The sequence below is a fragment of the Chiroxiphia lanceolata genome, chromosome 4 (genome assembly GCF_009829145.1).
Source record: "Chiroxiphia lanceolata isolate bChiLan1 chromosome 4, bChiLan1.pri, whole genome shotgun sequence".
Lineage (NCBI taxonomy): Eukaryota > Metazoa > Chordata > Aves > Passeriformes > Pipridae > Chiroxiphia > Chiroxiphia lanceolata.
Window position 1 is genome coordinate 28,891,450 of NC_045640.1, and position 17,427 is coordinate 28,908,876.

Genomic DNA, 17,427 nt, shown 5'->3' on the forward strand with positions numbered 1-17,427 from the left:
ATAACTGCTTGTCAGGCAAAAGTTCATCTTAACCTTACACCACATTGAACCAGAAGAGCAAACCGAGCCCTTTTTTTGCTGTATAGTTAACACGAAACCCATTTTTCACCAAACTGGTCTTGTGTAAAATGAACTTTGAGACGATGGGTTATACCCTAGGCCTCCTTGCTTATTTTCAGAGTTCCCATGAGTGGAAAGATTTGCAAAATAATCCCAAAAGAGAAACAACCAAAACTCAGCTCACAAGTTCCTAGGACAGTAAAGCTTGCTGTGGTTTCAACAGACAAATTTGGAAACGAATGAGAGGGTTTTCTTAGTTGTTAAAGGAAAGAAAATGCCACAGGGAGAAAGACTTGAATTTGGCAAAAGCCCCAACTAATTTAGGGTAGAGGAACCCTAACCTCATCCTCTAGTGACCTGGAGGAATAATGTACTCAAATATCTAAATATATCTAGACATTTAGCTCCCGCTGAAATAAACAACTCTGTGACTTTGCTCAGCTCTTGATTTTAAGTAGAAATCTACCAAGAACCAGAACACAGGTGGCTACACTCCTCATCCCAAGGGCTGCTTCAGGTCTACATACTTCTTACAATATCCCATCTTAGAGGGTCAATGTTTACACCAGAGAGTACTAAAAAGGACCAAAATGGTGTGGAAATGCATAAAGTGCATGCTTGACATTACCTATTAGATCACATTGAAATTGCAAGATCATCCTCCCCATTCACATACTGATGTTTTAATTTGCATTAAATGATATTTAGTAGTAGTTGAGGTACAGTCAGTAGAGCTACAGCCTTTCTTTCTCCTGACTAGTCTGATCCCTCCCCTAGATGTCTCTGAGATGGCAGCACTGAGCACTTTGTGCTGCCTCTGCTAAAGAAGGACATGGCAAATGCATCAGTGAAACCACTGCAGAGGGTATGTATATCCCAGGGAGACTTTGAATGAGTGAATAATTCTGGTTTCCTGTTCCAGACAGACCACATGTGCCCAGGGAAGGCAAAGCAACCTCTCTGCTAATAAGCAGTAAAGCAGATAGCATTCCACAGCATTTAACTTCTGCGTAAACACTGAGGAAATTCAGCTAGCATCCTGGTGCATCCCCTTCTGCACTGCCTTCAGAGTTTGTGCTCTGCAATTTTCCCTGAAGACACTGGGACATTAAATAGACATATCTCCAAAAGGCAGTGCATTAACAATGCACCCTTTCAGATGGGACAATATCCAGGATTGGGCTGAGAGGTTTGGGATGCTGAACTGAAAGTTCAGGAACTTTGGTCATCCAAATAATACCACACACACAGCTTTGAGGGAACTTCAGAAATCACACAGTCCCAAATGTCCCTCATCAGCCCCACCAATGCCACCTGTTCCAACACCAGGAGAAGACATATCCTACCATCCTCCTCTTCCACGTCACTCAGGGACCGCTCCTCCACAAAGCCAGAGCTTGCTGAGCTCTGGCTGCTCGTGATGCTGTCCAACCGTCGCTTCAGGTCTGCAGAGACATCACCAACGTAGTTCTCTTTCCCCTGCCGAAACCTGGCACATTTGGTCTAGAAAAATGAGGGGAGGGTGAGAAAAATCAAAAGCTGAAAGTGTGCCAGAAGCTTGGTCTGTGCCAAGGTTGCCACTGAAGGCAGGGAGGGCAACCCAGTGCTGGTGTGATCAGCTGCTCTGCTCCAAGCCAGCTCTGGTTGGGGCACCTAGCTGGTGCAGTGACAGTACCAGCAAAACCCAACCCGTGGCCACACGAGTTCACCAGCTGGAGCACCTTCTGCCACTCCACAGCTCAACTTTCACCTCCTCCTTTTCCATCCTCCCAGACAAACTCCAGCAACATCTCCACATGCCAGGGAATAAATGCACACTGAGGACCTGGCCTCCTCAGCCTTGTGAAGCACTCATGGATGAATGCTCCTGAGCCCCTCTCATATGATCCAGCCTCTCCGTACTGCTACAGCTCTACTTCCCACTGCTGCAAAGGCCCTTCTACTAAACCTGTACCTTGGCCAAAACCCAGCAGCCATCACAATCTGAGTTATTTCCTTCTTCCCCTAAGCCACTGAATGTCTCCAGGGAGAAATCCAACCCCACAGGCTTCCTCCACCACATATCCATTTTCTCCTGCTTTGGTTTGGTGATTTTTTTTTCCCTGGCAGGGCTGGTTTTATCATTGCCAATTCCCATTCCCACTGCTTGTGTAAGCAAGGGTCAGCACCCTCGTGAAACCCTGTCTCTTCCTTCAAGGTCTCTCAGATATTTGTTTATCTTTTTACCTCACAAGAAGATACAGAAAGTTGCCTTTGCCAACATAAAATAGTAAACAATATCTCCAAGGATCAAGAAAAATAACCCCCTGGAGAACCAACAAGCAGCAGGAAGAAGCTCTGATTTAAACACAGCAGCTGCAGAGAGACTCAGGTCTACCAGTGTGTCAGAGCACAGCCCAGGGACCACCCTCTTGGTTGTGCATGGAAAAGGGGAGGGTCCTGAGTGTGATGCTCAGCATTGGGTTCATGCAGTCATATTCTTCATCCAGCAATCTCACCCTTGGGGAGGATGGATCCTCTCAACCCTCTCTAGAAATCAGACCCCTCTTAGAGGTGCCCAGAAATGAGTTTGAAAATGCCAGTCTCCATCCTTCCACTTCTTTCAAATCAAGGTGCAAAGAGGGGGTGCAGTGATGGAGCTCCCTTTTGCAAAGGACTTGGGAGGTTAAAAGCTGAATGTAAACTCATGAGATACATCAATTGTACCAAACCATTAATAACACCAAAGAAACATATAGCCTGGTTCAACAATGAGATAAGGAGACAGTGGAAAGGATAATCACATGATAGCAGATACCTATGGATATCTGATGGATATATACAGTAAACAGAGAGTGCAATTATTTAAGGTGGTCTGGATCTTAACTAAGAAAGGAAAAAATTCAGGCTGATAATCAGAAAAAACTTCCTGAAAGATATGGCCAAGTGTAAAATAATCTGCCAAGGGAAATAGTGGAAGCCCAGTTCCTTTGCACATTTTTAAGCTAACAATAACAAAACCGCTACATTGCAGGGGCCAGGGGAAAGACTGGATGACCTGTGATGTCTTTGCCATCTCTCATTCCCATGAGAAATACTAAGACATTCAGCATCCCCAAGGACTGCCACTTTAGTCTGCACTAGAAAAAGAAACATTGTGCATGGAAAAATCCCACCAAATCAAACACTTTACTGTTTTTTTTAACCTTGACTCCTTACCTTGTATGGGACAAATTCACTCCTCTTGCTCCGTAGGTAAGCTGACAGATTTCCGAACTTGCAATATTCCACAATCACCATGAGTGGACCTGTACAACATACAAAGCAATTCCTTAGAAACACCATTTATATCTCACCTTATTTCACAGCATAATTTGTGACTTAGAAATACATACATTTCAAAAAGCATTCTGTTACCTAGAGATTTTTAAAAATACCAGTAATAATAAAAAAATAAAATCTAATCAAAGCAGGGAAATTATTCATTTTTCTGCTCTATACAGAAGGAAAACAAAGCAGATACTTTTGAAAATCATAGGTTTAATTTCATATGTGAAAGAACTAAAAATTTAAAACAGGAGTCTTGGTTTTGGACATATATGCCTTACTATACAGTATAAATGTGATATTTCATGCTCAGATTTACCTCATATAGACATATGCTACAATGATAAAATTCCATCCTAGGTTCCACATGCTGGCCACCTCTATTTTATTATGGAATAAACAAGGAAAAAAATCTTTATGGATTATGTTTCCCTCAACAACTGACTTCTGTCATGGAACGTTACAAATTAAATTCTGATCCCACAATAAGCCAACGAGTCAGCTTCCCTGAAAAATTATTACTTAGTTACTGTACACTGAATCTATTCCAAATTAGTCTGTAGTACTGGATTTGCTAAACAAAACATCTGTCCTGGATTATAAAGTTAAATAGGTTCATCCACACAGAGCTGGACTCCAAAATGCAATCTCCCCTCCTACACACACACAGAGGCACCAACAGTACATCCAGAGAGGGGAAGTCACAACTTGCAGTAACAGTGTAGCTGGTGACAAGAGTAAGAGCATTGTCAAATGTGTTATTAGACTCAGCTCCAAAGTCTGTTACATGTGGGGTGTCCAATGTAAAGGTGGATCTGAAGTATAGAAAAGCAAAGTGATAGAAAAACTAAGGAATGGAACTGCATGTTGAACTCAGGGCTTCTGAGCCCTTATTCCACCTCTCGACCTGCTCACTCTTACCAGATTTTTTTTAAAAGGACTATGTCTTCCACCCTTGATTTTGAAACTCAATTTTCTATGTAGCAGAAATGGTAGAAATAGGGTTTTCTTTAACACCTTCTTACCCACTGAGAAGTTACTCACCTCCTGGCTTTGTGCAGGCTCCAAGTAAATTGACAACGTTGAGATGATGGCCAATATGAATGAGTATCTTCAGCTCTGACATAAGTGCTCTGTGCTCACTATGGGTTGCCCCTTCTGCAGAGGTAAAACAACACAGATCAGGAGCAGCACAAACAGGAAGGTTCTGCCCTCCTCCCCATTCTCTTCTCTTCTTTATCTGGCCCATCTAGTGAGAAGCCTTGTTGGCTGCTAGCCAGGGCCATCTCTGCTGCAGGACACTGATGAAAACTAGGCACGTGCCTGATAGGGTTGAGTTTACTCTGCTTTTAAACATTTCCCAAAGCTTGCCAAGGGCAGTACATGAGAACAGGGACACAAACAATTCAGGGTAGCAAACACCTTTTTTCCTACAGATCTTTCGAGCAGTTTGTGCTCTGCTGTTTGACCCTCACAGAAACATTGTCCCATAGTCATTGCTGGGGTCCATGCTAAGGTTCCAATGGGTCCATAGGCTGGGGGAGATAGAGCCAGGGCCAAACATGCCTGCAGCCTCACCAAAAGCCTGGAGATATGGTTGGTGTTCTCATCACCCAGATATAGAAGGGGAAGAAGAAAGAGCTGAAGCAGTGGGAAGAGAGGGGCAGAGGAGGCAGCTCTCTGCTGATTGCCTGAGCACTGGGAAGCTGGAGGGACAGGGCTTTCCAATTTTCACTGACAGTATGGCATGTTCATCCCACTGCAGTGAGTCTGCAACAGCTCTTGTCTGCGGTTCTGACTGCTCACACCATACCATCAGAAATCCCTTGTCTTTTTCATCCTTCTTCCAGTACAGCACAGGGTGGAATACAGCCCCCAGCTGCTGGCAGACCCATTTTGATGTCCCACTTATGTCTTTTTTAGGAATAATGTGTGTGGAAACCGCACATTTCAACATTTCTATGGCAAATGTGAGGCAGTATAATATGATTTAAAGTGAAGAGAAAGCTATTCCAAACTACAGCTCATTTTGGAGTGTGCCTAAGCCATTGTCTTGAGACTTGCAGAAAGCTCCCTGCCAAGATGCATAAGGCAAAAATGGACACAAAATTGATTGCAGGAGCAACTTTATCTTCTGAACCTGAGTAGAACTATAAAGCAATGGCTATGAAACCACAGCCACAGTGCTCCAGTTATTTATGAGGAAAAGGCATGTACTTCCCCTCATCATTGCTTCATGGTAACAACTGTTAAACTAAACTTGTATAACCACTGGTACAAACATTTTTTTTTTTTTATCTACTGGTTATAGTGCTGACAATTATCCCTATATTGTGTATTCAAGGTAAAGTTTTAGTCATTATTTTTACCTTTAAGCATTTTGACGGCCACTGTTTTGCAGGTAGCAGTTTTGTCAATCCCAAATGCATCTGCTTCTATGACCTGGCCAAAAGCTCCACGCCCAAGAGGTTTACCTTGAAGTGAGAACACAAACACATTTGCTTGGCACAGCGGGCAAAAGATGTAGAATAAAAAGCAACTCCAAACTGAGTTCATGTATCAGAAATTAACAGAGATCTTATAAGGCAGAAAGGATGCATGATATTCTATGGGTACACAGAGTTCACCTGGGGATCCTGCAGCAGGGCAGCCCCATGGCAAGCCAGCATTTGAAACAGCTCCCAGCGTAGGGCTGGCTGCAGTATCACTAAATGGTTCATGCAATGCAGACACACCTAGCTTCAGCCGGTCTCTGGGAAACTCCCACTTGCTGGCATCATATGGGAGCCGTTCGCAGTGCTCGTCTATAGGGACTTCATCAGGATCCATGATGATTGACAAGTAGCCAGTCTTCAAGTCCCCTCCGTTGGCCTGGAAAATGGTATTAGTTGCAGTTGCACAGATTTTTTGCTGGCAATGTACAGGCAAAGTGCCCTTTAATCGCTTTGCAGTGTTTCACTATTTCCCAGAAATGCCAGGCTACCATTTCCCTACACCATGTCATCATGAGTGTGATCACTGTTAATTACTTGTACTTTTCTTTTTCTTTTTTCTTTTTTTTTTTTTAATAAACAAAATCAAATGAAACATTTTTTCTCTTGCAAGGGCCTGTTCAATTAAAAACAAATTTCTGTGCCCTGGGTTCCAGGCAAGAATGTTATGGCATGGAGTGAAAAAATGTGTCTGTTGATTTTAGAACAATGGAAAGAAGCAACACAAAAGGCCTCAAGTCAGCTCTCATTTGTCATGCAAGACCAGTGCTGATAGGACAGTATGAGAATTTTTTCATTACCCGCTTAACGGTTCGGAGGATGATTACAAGAAGCAACCAGAAGAACATGGCAATCACTGCAGTGCCAACGAGGATAATGAGCTCCAGATTTGTTTTCTCTTCAGCGCCTGGGAAGAAATAAATGAATATTTGAGTGATAGTTGGAAGCATATTTGCTTTGTTCATTCATTAAAGTAAAGAATGGAGCTCCTTGTTCAGAAGGTTCGTTTTAAAAGTGCAACATGGAGCAAGGAAACGAAAGCAAAACAAAATAAAAAAGCTTGGCGGGTTATGTTGGAATATTACGGTTTCATGCTGTTTTGCACATCACCCAATTTCTCAGCATCAACTTTGTTTCAAGGACAGTGTCTGGACCCTTGGCAATTATAAAAAAGTAAAATCTCACATTTTGAAAAGAAATAATTGTTTTAAAATACCCAAAATTAATTACTCTTTCTCCAGAAACCAAAAAGCACCCCCACCATATAGTAAATAAAGTGCTGTGAGAATGACCCAGAGAACAATCTCTCCCTTGTCTCTTGACATGATTCAGCTGGGGCATGAAAAAATGTGGTTCTACAAGAACACATGATAATAAGGTCTTATTTACAATGTCTCTTTTCCAGTAAAATAGTTGCCAGCAGACACCACTTGAACATCTATTAGTGCAAAGAGGTAGCTCTCTTCGTCAGCTCTTGTTTGCCACATCATGCTCCTGTACTTCATCCTTTGCACCATACAGATTTTTCTACACAGTAGCACACTACATTGCACAACCTCAATGAGCTGCACTATAAATTTCTTGGAGTGAAACAGTATGTCCTACACAGATTTGACTTTTACAGATGCACCTCAGCCATATTTACCATGTCAGCTGTAGATATTTTCCACCCCATCTAAACATTTTTCTAACATCTTAGTATCCTAAAGGGACCTACAAGAATAACAGGACACTGCTTTAATTACCTTAACAGAATAGATCAATCACCCTGACTTGTAAGACAGAGGTTTGTGAAGGGTTCAGTGACTAAGTTATGCAAATGTACTAATATCAAGGCCAAGGAGCTTTTTGTTTGAGGCTTCTCATTGCACCTCTTAGTGGAAAGCCCACTGTGGTTCCAGCTACTCAGACTGCAGACTAACCTCTTGCTAAGAATTATTGCATATCATTGTAAATTGCACTGTGTTGTGCCACAATAGGACTGGACCAGGTAAGACATGGGTCTCGCAAATGCTGCTTTCAGAGCCTGGTGGACTAAGGCTGGAACCCCCTAAATCAAAAGCACTACCTGTTTCTATCACTGAAATGGGATAACAACCACAATAGACTGCACAAAGTCTTCACAGTTTTTCTTAGATGCTGTGAGAGCAATTATGTAGTTTGAAAAGGTACAACATACTGTGTTAAAAAACTTAGTATGACAATTATGTTACCAAGACAACAGATGTCCCAGCACATCTGCAGGTTTAAGTAGACTCTATTGTACAGTTTTGCATGTAATACAGATTGACAGAGTTTTCTTTGCAACCACAAGTCGAATGGATTCAGGTTTTGTTGAAAAGCACTAAACAATATGGTGTAGAAAAAAGCACCAGCCTCAACAGCTGGGTTTATGACAGCTACAACAGCACCCGATTTGAGCTCGATAGGAATGGTCAGGACTCTTCACAAATTTAATTGTGCATTTTCAGATCTCCCATCAGGATAGCCAGTAGATTTTCCTTTTACTGATTCGAAAGATTTCATGCACAGTCTAGAAAGAAGCTAACACTAACCTTCCACTGAGAAAAAAGCCACTGCTTTACTGCATCCAAGGATGTTGCATGCAAGGCAGGTATATAGCCCTCCATCTTCTTTCCTCACTCGACGTATGGTTAGTGTTTTGTTTCCATCTTTCAAAACAATACCTGGGGGAAAAAAAATCATGATTCTTAGTTCTTTTTATGCCATTTTTATGGCATTTTTTGTTAAAAATTCAAAATTAAACTTTCCGTGATGAAAATCAGCAGTGAGTCCCATGAAAGAAAGCCTTTAAATGATAATAGCAAAGGAGCAATCCTCACCTGAATCTTCCACAAGGGTCTCATTATTTTTAAACCACATGATAATTGGAGGAGGAATGCCATTCACTGTGCATGACACTTCTATAGTTTCACCAATGTTTGTTGTTTGATTTTCCAGATTTCCTACGAGTGTGGGTGCCGTGGGTTCTGTTGATTTACAAATACAGTAAAATTACAGACCATTAAAGAAAACATCCAGACCATAGTTAAACTTCCACATGACATGAAAAAAACATAATAGCCAAGAAAATTTCAACAGTGTTTGAAATTTGTTGAAATTTGCTCTAATGGGTTTGTAACTGCTTAGATTGCTGAAGGAAGAAGGAATAGTTGAGAAAGTGCTTCCTTCACATTTGTATTTCCAGGGCCATTACAAGAGGTCTGATCCTGTTGATCCATTAAATGTCCATTCAGGACAGGCCATGAACACGCATAATCAACCTAGACATTTAGGTCCCAAAGCAAAGTCATCACTATTCGTGTGAAGGCCGATTGATTATCAGCTCGCATTGCTTGCGCCTGAACACCAGTATCACTTCATGGTAGTTTTAAACCATAGACACTGCTTCAGACTCAAGAGTCAGTGACACAAAGCAGTAGCATTAATGATATGAATGCACACATGCACGTAGAGCTACTGACTAAAATGTGTTTGAAAAGTAAAGTTGAGGAGTTATTGAGTTAAACACGTGCCATTGTTTGCGCAGAAACCAAACTCACTGTGCACAGCACAGTGGCTCGGTCAGTGTTTCCTCACTGGTACTCATGAAATAGTCCCTGCTGCCTGGACAAGCCCCAGAAGTGCATGTTACAATAACAGTCTAAATCTATTTAACAAACTGAGTGCACCATGAAGCAAACACACGCAAAGCCTGAAGATACCAAAAACTAACACTACTGCAGTTATTTTCATACACAGTCGCTCATTTTGGTTCACAGTAAGAGATCCCTACCTTGAACAGTGAGATGCTTCACCAGGCAGTGCTGTGTTTTAGCCTTTTTGTCCTGAGCAATGCAAACGTAGTCCCCTCCATCTTGGAGGGAGATGTTACGAAGGATGAGCTCCAAGGTGACATTTTCACCATTGGTATTTGAAACTGTCTCATTCAACCTCTGGAGAGCATTGAGGTTTTTGCAAACAGGCATGGGCAGCCCTCCAAAAGGAGTCTGTGAAACGTGAGTGCTGAGTTTGTACCACGACAACTTCTCAAAGGTGAATTTATCTGCTGTGCATTGCAAGGACATGTTATCCTTCTCTGTGAGTTGACTCCGGGGCTGGAGACTAATTTCAAGACCCCCTGAAAGTTAAAAAAGTAAAAGAAATTCCTATTTGGTTGCACATTTTGTGGCTAACATTAACTTGAAAAAGTAATTTTGGAAATATATCCTTTTTGTCATGCTATCTAGTTGTAAATGAGGAAAAGAAACACTGAAAAAATCAATCAATCAGTCAACTAATCAATTATCTAAGGAGTACAATCTCATTAAAAGCAATACATTTCAAATAGATCAAAGAAAGGCCTGTGTAATGAATAAAGTTACTCTTCCCATAGAAATTTATAGCAACCAAAGACAATTAGCACTATCTTATGGTTCACTTTTAGACTGGGATTAAAATAAATTTTGGCATGTAAATATGGGGACTGATTTTTAAGGACAGAAGCTCTTTGCCACTGGTTTTGGAAATTTTAGTCTTAGCTCTTAGAGTCTTTCCTCATTTTGTGACACTACCGTGATTTCTCTGTAGCTCTTTTAAGTGACTGCAAAAGCCCAGCAGTAATCAGTCTTGGGAAAACACTGCCCATCTTGCATCATTTTCACAGGACCACCACTCTACTGATGCCAGTAGAACTAATCGCTTGGCTCAAATTAAGCAGTGACTTTAAAGGCTGCCTAAAGAAAACCTTAGGAAAACCTAAAATCCTACAGAACTAAAGGATTTTATAAAGGACAAGAAAAAACAGCATTGAAGCACCTTTCATTAATAAAATAGATGAACATTAATTTAACATGGCTGTCCTCAACAGGGTACACTTACTGGTCACATGGAAGGAGATCACTCTCTCACTTGACCCAGCCTTGTTTGTAGCCATACATCTGTACAAAGCAGATACATTCGCTGCTTGAATCACAAGGGTGCTCACAGTCTGAAAAAGAACAATCAAGCAATTTCATACTATATCCATGCTCAAGTATGCCTGATCACCTCAACAGCTCAGCAAAGGGCTCTGCAGGTATCTGCACAACCAAAAATCCTTCCAAAGCACAAATCCAAGACATGGCAGGAGCACAATCCCCTCCTGAAGTTCACATTTTTGTCCTTAAGTGTGTAACAATCAGGCAAAAGAAAATAGGAAAAAGCAGCCTGCCAGAAGACGGACTTTGGTACATGTGTTAACAGATGCTGCACTCACAACTTTTTCTGCTCTTCAGTCTCTCTGGTTTCTCTCTATTAAAGTTAATTGGCAAGATTAGCTCATCTAACTTCAGATCACTAAAAGGTAAGCACTGAAATCTAAGTAAGTTATGTTCCTCAATGGAGACTCACTTCAGGTCAGTGTCCAAAGGATTTGAAAGAGTGTATCTCTGCCTCTTGGCTTTAGTAGTTTGCAGGACTAGCTGAGAGTAGATCCCCAAGTTTAACAATAGGTGAAAAGAGTCTCTAGTGATATATTTCCAGACACGTGGACTGCTGAACAGGGTTAATCATCCCCAACCAACAGAAAATAAAATATGCTAACCTTTGTTTTCCCAGCAATAGTAACAACTCGGTGCTTAATTTCAATCTGATTCCCACCCTTTCTCTCTGAGATCACTTTCCATTTCTTGCATGCATATGGATTGGCTCCCGAGCGACCTTTCCTGAAATACAAGTAGACATATGCATTAGATAAGACAAATGTTTGCCCTTCAATAGAGTGATTTTGTGTGATCCTTATAATATGCAGATTTTTGTAAGTCAGATGCATCACTGGCCATACCCTGCATCTGGGAATGTTTCTGGAAACATTTCTATTAAATTGCACCCTATATTCTGAGACCTTCATGCTTTGTAAAATAAGGAGCCCCCAAGCCTAAAGATGAATTTCCTAACTAATCTGCCTGTGTTAGCTTAATCGTGATGCTTGGAGGAAAGCAGCTATTCTGGGAACAAACCTCCATTCATAAATGGATGACTCAAATTGATTTAGTTCAAAGGAAGACAGAGAGACATAGAAATCGCTGAACTCCCTACAAGAATTTCTTGAGGACGGTAGCTGTTGTGTAGGAAGCAACCAGGCACCAAAGGAAGAAACTAGTGGAATCATTTTGAAAACAACAACAGGAAAGAAGAATGCTTTTTTTTTCCCTGGGCTTTTTTTTTTTTTTTTAAAGGAAATCTGGGCTTATGGCAGGCCCAGATAAGAGAAGCTGCGTGAATCTCAGTCAGGCACTCTCTCTATCATTCCACAACATCAATCAGTGCACTTCCTCTGAGATACACTTTCACACAGATAAAGAGCACCATCACACTCAGCACTTGAGTGTAAGAAAAAAACCACCACAAGGACCTGTAATTAGCATAAACAGCAAATTTCCTCTGTTTGGGATGGAGTTTTGGGCCTGCAGCTCACAGTAATATCTGAGGGGAGGGCACACAAACAGCTGGATTTGAAACCCCATGGAAGTCGAGATGCCCTTCAAGAGAGCATGACAGCAACATTGCAGGCACTGCCCTATCCTCGCTGCGGGTGGCCCTTGCCTCTGCCAACAATGATGATCTTGGCAGAGCCTGCCTGCAACAATCTGCAGATTAAGTACAACAATCTTTTCTTCATTGGCCATTGGGTTTGCTCTGAGTGACAAACCTGGATAAAGGAGGTACCCAAAAAAACCCCAACCCAACAAAACCATCCCTCAAGACCTACATACGCTGCAGAAGATAGCAAGGACTTAGCACTCACTGGGGGCTGAATGTGCACTCCTCCTCCAGCTGCCAGTGCCAGAGGATGGCGGTGGGCGGTGGGACAGCGTAGACAGTGCAGGTGAGTGCCTGCGTCGAGCCGTACTTGTAGGAGTCAACAGAAGCCATCAGCGCGTTCTCACCAATCTGGGGGGGGACTGGAGGAGAGAGCAGCAGGTTACACCTCCTGCTAATTACTCCCCAATGTGCATGCATTAGACCCATGGTGAATAATTCACACTATGACCCACATCCAAGAGCAACACAGAGCATCTCAAGGACATGTTGGGAAGCAGTAAACCTGCCCAACACTTTGAAGATCAGGACCTCAACATGGAATACTTAGGATCTCCTATAAAATCTCCCTTCATTACCCCATGGTTAAAAATGCAGTCCCTGGACTCCCACCACCATGCTCAACCATTAAATACATATTATTCCCCAGCCCCCATCCCACTGCACATAGCCTCACTGCCTTTTTCAAGACCTGCTGTCTTCAAAGCATAGGCTGCTTCCTGGGGAGCAGAAAGGAGGAGGTAGAGGAGGAGGAGGAAGGTTGTACAGGGCAGGATAGAAAAGGAGCGATAGCCTGTGTGAGGCAGGAAGGATGGGTGAGGCAGGACTGAGCCAGGATGGAGCGGGGTGGAAGAGGACTCCACCAGCACAACCAGCAAGAAGGGCAGGAAAAGAGCAGGACACAGAGGCAAAGAATAATATACAGAAAAAAACCTCAAACCAAAACAAAACATACAAAGTATCATCCCAACACCAATACCAGGAATCTGCAGCCCCTTGCCTGGCACATCCTTGAGCCGGGAGAGATGGGCCACCTCTGCCCTCCCAGGGCTGAGGTTCAAGTGCTGCTCTTTGGCACTTAAATCTTCACAGCTATAGGATGAATTTAAGCCTAGGGATGGTAGTATACCACATCCACATGTGAGAGAGAGTCGCCTCTTTGGTATTCCACTTACCATTCACTAGCAGGGCAAACGTGTGTCTTTTCTGCATCTTGTTAACAGGGTTTGTAAGGATGACTGTGTAATTCCCAGCATCCCTTTCAGTTGCTGCAGTGATCACTAATGTGTATCCAAGTTTAACTGTATGATTTGTATTGATGGCTTTTCCATTTTTATACCTGAAGAAAATACAGAGTGCTTTGAATATTTAAAGACTTACTTTAACTTAGAATAGCTCAGTTTCTCAAACACATTATATGCCAGTTCTTACCATTTAGCCTCTGGTGAAGGATATCCTTTAAACTTTACAGGAATTTTGACTGTGTCACCTAGCCTTGTCTCAATCACATTCTCCATTCTCTCCAGATGAATAAAAGGACTTTCTGGAGAGAAAAAAAAAAAAAAGAATTAAACTAAATGGTCTTTCCACATGGACAAAAGTGTAAGTGCTCTCCATTTGGGTTAGTACTTAACAGGAGATGACAAATAGAAGCTAGTGACAAGATGTCACTGGTAAAGCACAGTTGGCTCCAAACTGGGCTCTTAAAAGATGCCACTGTGAAAACCTAGTCCTTTCCTTCACACAGAGGAACAGACCAGTTCCCCCACCAAGAAGCTCTGAAAGCAGAGACAAGACTCAGCTTTCAGGTATGTCAGCTCTCAGACCTAGTGTCAGACCTGTGTACACATATACAGATATATCATAAAACTCTCTCAATATACTCATCCCAGGAGATCAGAGTATTCAAAACTACAGTGTGATAAAGTTAAATACTTTCAGCCTCTTTTCAAGTATGTGTTTGAACCACTGCAGTCACAGACAATTTTGAAATTATTTACATTACTTGGCATAAGTTATAAACTTTGTGGGTCCCTTCCAACTCAGAATATTCTGTGAGTATCTGTGAACTTCCATTCGGACTAAGACAGTGATTAGCCTTTCAACTCAATTACCCTTTTGACTATGATTTAGGATGGTACAGACTTAGTATCTGTTACACTCAGTATAACACACAATGTCATTTTGGCTCCTGAAGAGAAGTAAAGAACTCAGGAGAAAATTCAGTATATCTTGAATCACTGTGTCCATAATAATTTTGGAAGTTTGTTTTTTTTTTTAAAAGGGCCATTAATATTCTGGCCCCTGAAATCAGAACCTCCAGAAAACCAGTCTCCTCCAAAATATAAACCTCTTTGTCCGAGTCAGTGATTAAATATGAGCCATTCTCTTGTTAGCAATTTTTTTTTCTAGAAGAAAGCCAATGGAGCTGCTGGTGCCATGCCCAACAGGGGCTTGAGAAAAGGCTGTAGGATGTGGCCTCGTACTTATCTATGCACTTAGCCAAAGTTGTTTCCTTTGCATCATTTCCGTATGACCAAAACTCCATTCGATTCATCTATTCATAATGTAAAAGCTGTAAGTTTTATTTTCCTAGCTTCATTCATGCTGACCCAGACTCTTGTCTTGCAGAGCCACCAAAATCTAGCTTAAGGTCACCGACAGCGAGAACAGGCAGCCCTTATACAAAGCCACCTACACAAATTCAGCTTTACAGGACCTTAAGAAGGTCAACACTGAGAAGGATCAGGGTCTTACATCAGTTTATTTTACTGCCCACTTTCCAATGGGATTCTACAGCTTTCAGTAACATACAGCATCCTTTAAAATCTTATTAGTTAAGCTCGTGGTATAAAAATAATCCCATAGCAGTTGCCAGAGAAAATACTGTAGCTGTAGTTTGGTTCATTTCGATCATTAGATTCATCATCAAAATGCCTTCTGCATCCCAGTAATTAATCCTGAATCTGAAACAACAAACAAAACTGAAGATGTCATACCATGGATAATGAAGTCACTGCTGTTTTTCATGTTCATACGACCACTGGATGCTGCGCAAGTGTATCGACCTTTGTCGCTTAAGGACACGCTGTCAATGGTAAGGGTGCTTACAAACTTCTTTATTTCTCCTGCAGTGGTTTTTACATCCCTAATAGTGGCACGTTTTTCCTGTAATAGATAAAAGACAGAGGTGTTTGGAAATGTCATTGTTATTCCTTCTGCCACCTTTTGCACACTTGTATACACCAGCAATTTCTTTGTGTATTATCATCTGCTTTGTCAACATTTTAAAGGGGAAGAGACATTATATCTAAATCAAATTTCATTGTGATGTGGGCACCTCTAAGTTATTATGACTTTACCTTGATGGAAGGGTAGTCCCATTTAAAATCAATTCCTACATTCAGCTCTGTCCTTACAGTGCAATTGAGAACAAGTTTTTCTCCCACTGCCAGCTCTACTTGGGAGTGGGGGTTCATCGTCAGGTCATAAATTCGGTATCCTAGAGGCAGAAAAAGGCACACAAAAAACACAGGGGTAAGAAGAGGTTTCTTTTTGGCACTCAGCACCAAAATTCCCAGATGAATTCATCAAAACTCCCACTGAAACTCCAGCTACAAAAAAGCCCCTCAATGCCCCAGTGCACCATGGTGTAAATAAGAGCCTGAAGAGAAGGGATGCGCCCACCCTGAGCATTTCTCAGCTGAGAGCCTGTCAGACAGCGACACAACAGGATGTATACACTTGGCCAGAGCCCCAGCAGTGGTGGGAGCAGGCGAGGAACTGTGGCACACACAATTCCTCTGCTTTAGACACATTCTTCTTATCCTTGTGAGACCTAAAACTAAGGGAGATATAAACCCATCCCCCGCAGTAAGCAGGAACTTTATATAAAATAACAGTTGGGCATTCACAAAATTATCTAAAATTTACTTTGTGCAACAAAATATTTTAAATATTTCAAAACAGAATATTCTGAACGCAGAAATTCTACAGATATTCTGAATTTGCTCCAATTTAGAGTGGGGACTTGTGAATTTGTTAGAGAAGTAAGCACCTGCCGCACAGAGTAAAGAGGGGTGGGCTGCTATGCCTTCCTGACAAGGCAGGCAAGACTGCCTTGGTGCCGTCTGGACACTTGAAATGGTCACTGTGTCCTCAGCTAAAAGAGAAATAGCTGTTGAGTTTCAGCTCGGGCTTAAGCCTCCACAGAATCATCGTGTTATTTCTAGGTTTTGATGAGCAACTGACAAAATATATCAGGAGAACACAAACCCCTGTGAGAGTAGGGACACAGGTCTTTAAGGAGACAAGACAACCTAGCCCTTAGTGCGACCTTCAGATCCCCCCTTCCCTTGGTACCCCCTCAGAGCAATTTCTTTCCATCTGTTGCTGATGGATGCTTGCCCCCAGTTCCCTTCAGCTATGACTTACATCCTGGATAACTGATTTTAGGAAACAGGCTTGCATTGTCAGAAAAAAAAAAACCAAACCATTAAAATCCCTGACATCTCTGTAAAACACTAAAAATAGAAGCACTTTTCCCAACAATCAACCAGAAAGAACACAATACATTGCATTTAAAAGAAAAGTAATATACATCTCAACATCCATTTCGCATTAGTTGCATTGTCAGTATTGAATAATCTAGTGTCCAAGTGGATGTAATTGGTTCAGCATGGTGTAGCAAGAAAAAGAACATTGGCTACAGAGAAATAAAAACTTTGGCTTACCTACAACTGCGACTATGTATATCACAGACTGGTAGCTTTCATCATCTATTTTAGCTTCACAGAAGACCATGCCCGCATAGTTGATTAAATGACTGGGTATAGTGAAGCCTTTTTTATTATTCCACGAAATGGATTTACCATCAGGAACAAATATCTTTTCTGGATATTTCTGTTTGAAATGTTGATAAAATACATAGTCAGATTTCACAAATTGAACAACCCTGAATTTTCACCTCCAATATTTTCCATAACGG

The 17,427-nt window shown here is 41.7% G+C and overlaps 1 protein-coding gene across 1 annotated transcript in view; it reads right to left on the reverse strand.

The window, feature by feature from the left end:
- KDR (kinase insert domain receptor) overlaps positions 1–17,427 on the reverse strand; it is a 33,208-nt gene that overhangs the window by 12,083 nt on the left and 3,698 nt on the right. Inside the window, exons 5-21 of the mRNA XM_032686548.1 lie at positions 17,174–17,342; positions 15,803–15,942; positions 15,440–15,608; positions 13,872–13,983; positions 13,616–13,779; positions 12,646–12,802; positions 11,443–11,563; positions 10,740–10,848; positions 9,655–9,999; positions 8,702–8,848; positions 8,414–8,545; positions 6,659–6,765; positions 6,102–6,237; positions 5,736–5,840; positions 4,411–4,524; positions 3,259–3,347; positions 1,407–1,563 (exon numbers count right to left, since the gene is read on the reverse strand). Coding sequence (XP_032542439.1) covers positions 1,407–1,563; positions 3,259–3,347; positions 4,411–4,524; positions 5,736–5,840; positions 6,102–6,237; positions 6,659–6,765; positions 8,414–8,545; positions 8,702–8,848; positions 9,655–9,999; positions 10,740–10,848; positions 11,443–11,563; positions 12,646–12,802; positions 13,616–13,779; positions 13,872–13,983; positions 15,440–15,608; positions 15,803–15,942; positions 17,174–17,342 — 2,473 coding nt within the window. The remainder of the gene's footprint in view (positions 1–1,406; positions 1,564–3,258; positions 3,348–4,410; positions 4,525–5,735; positions 5,841–6,101; positions 6,238–6,658; positions 6,766–8,413; positions 8,546–8,701; positions 8,849–9,654; positions 10,000–10,739; positions 10,849–11,442; positions 11,564–12,645; positions 12,803–13,615; positions 13,780–13,871; positions 13,984–15,439; positions 15,609–15,802; positions 15,943–17,173; positions 17,343–17,427) is intronic.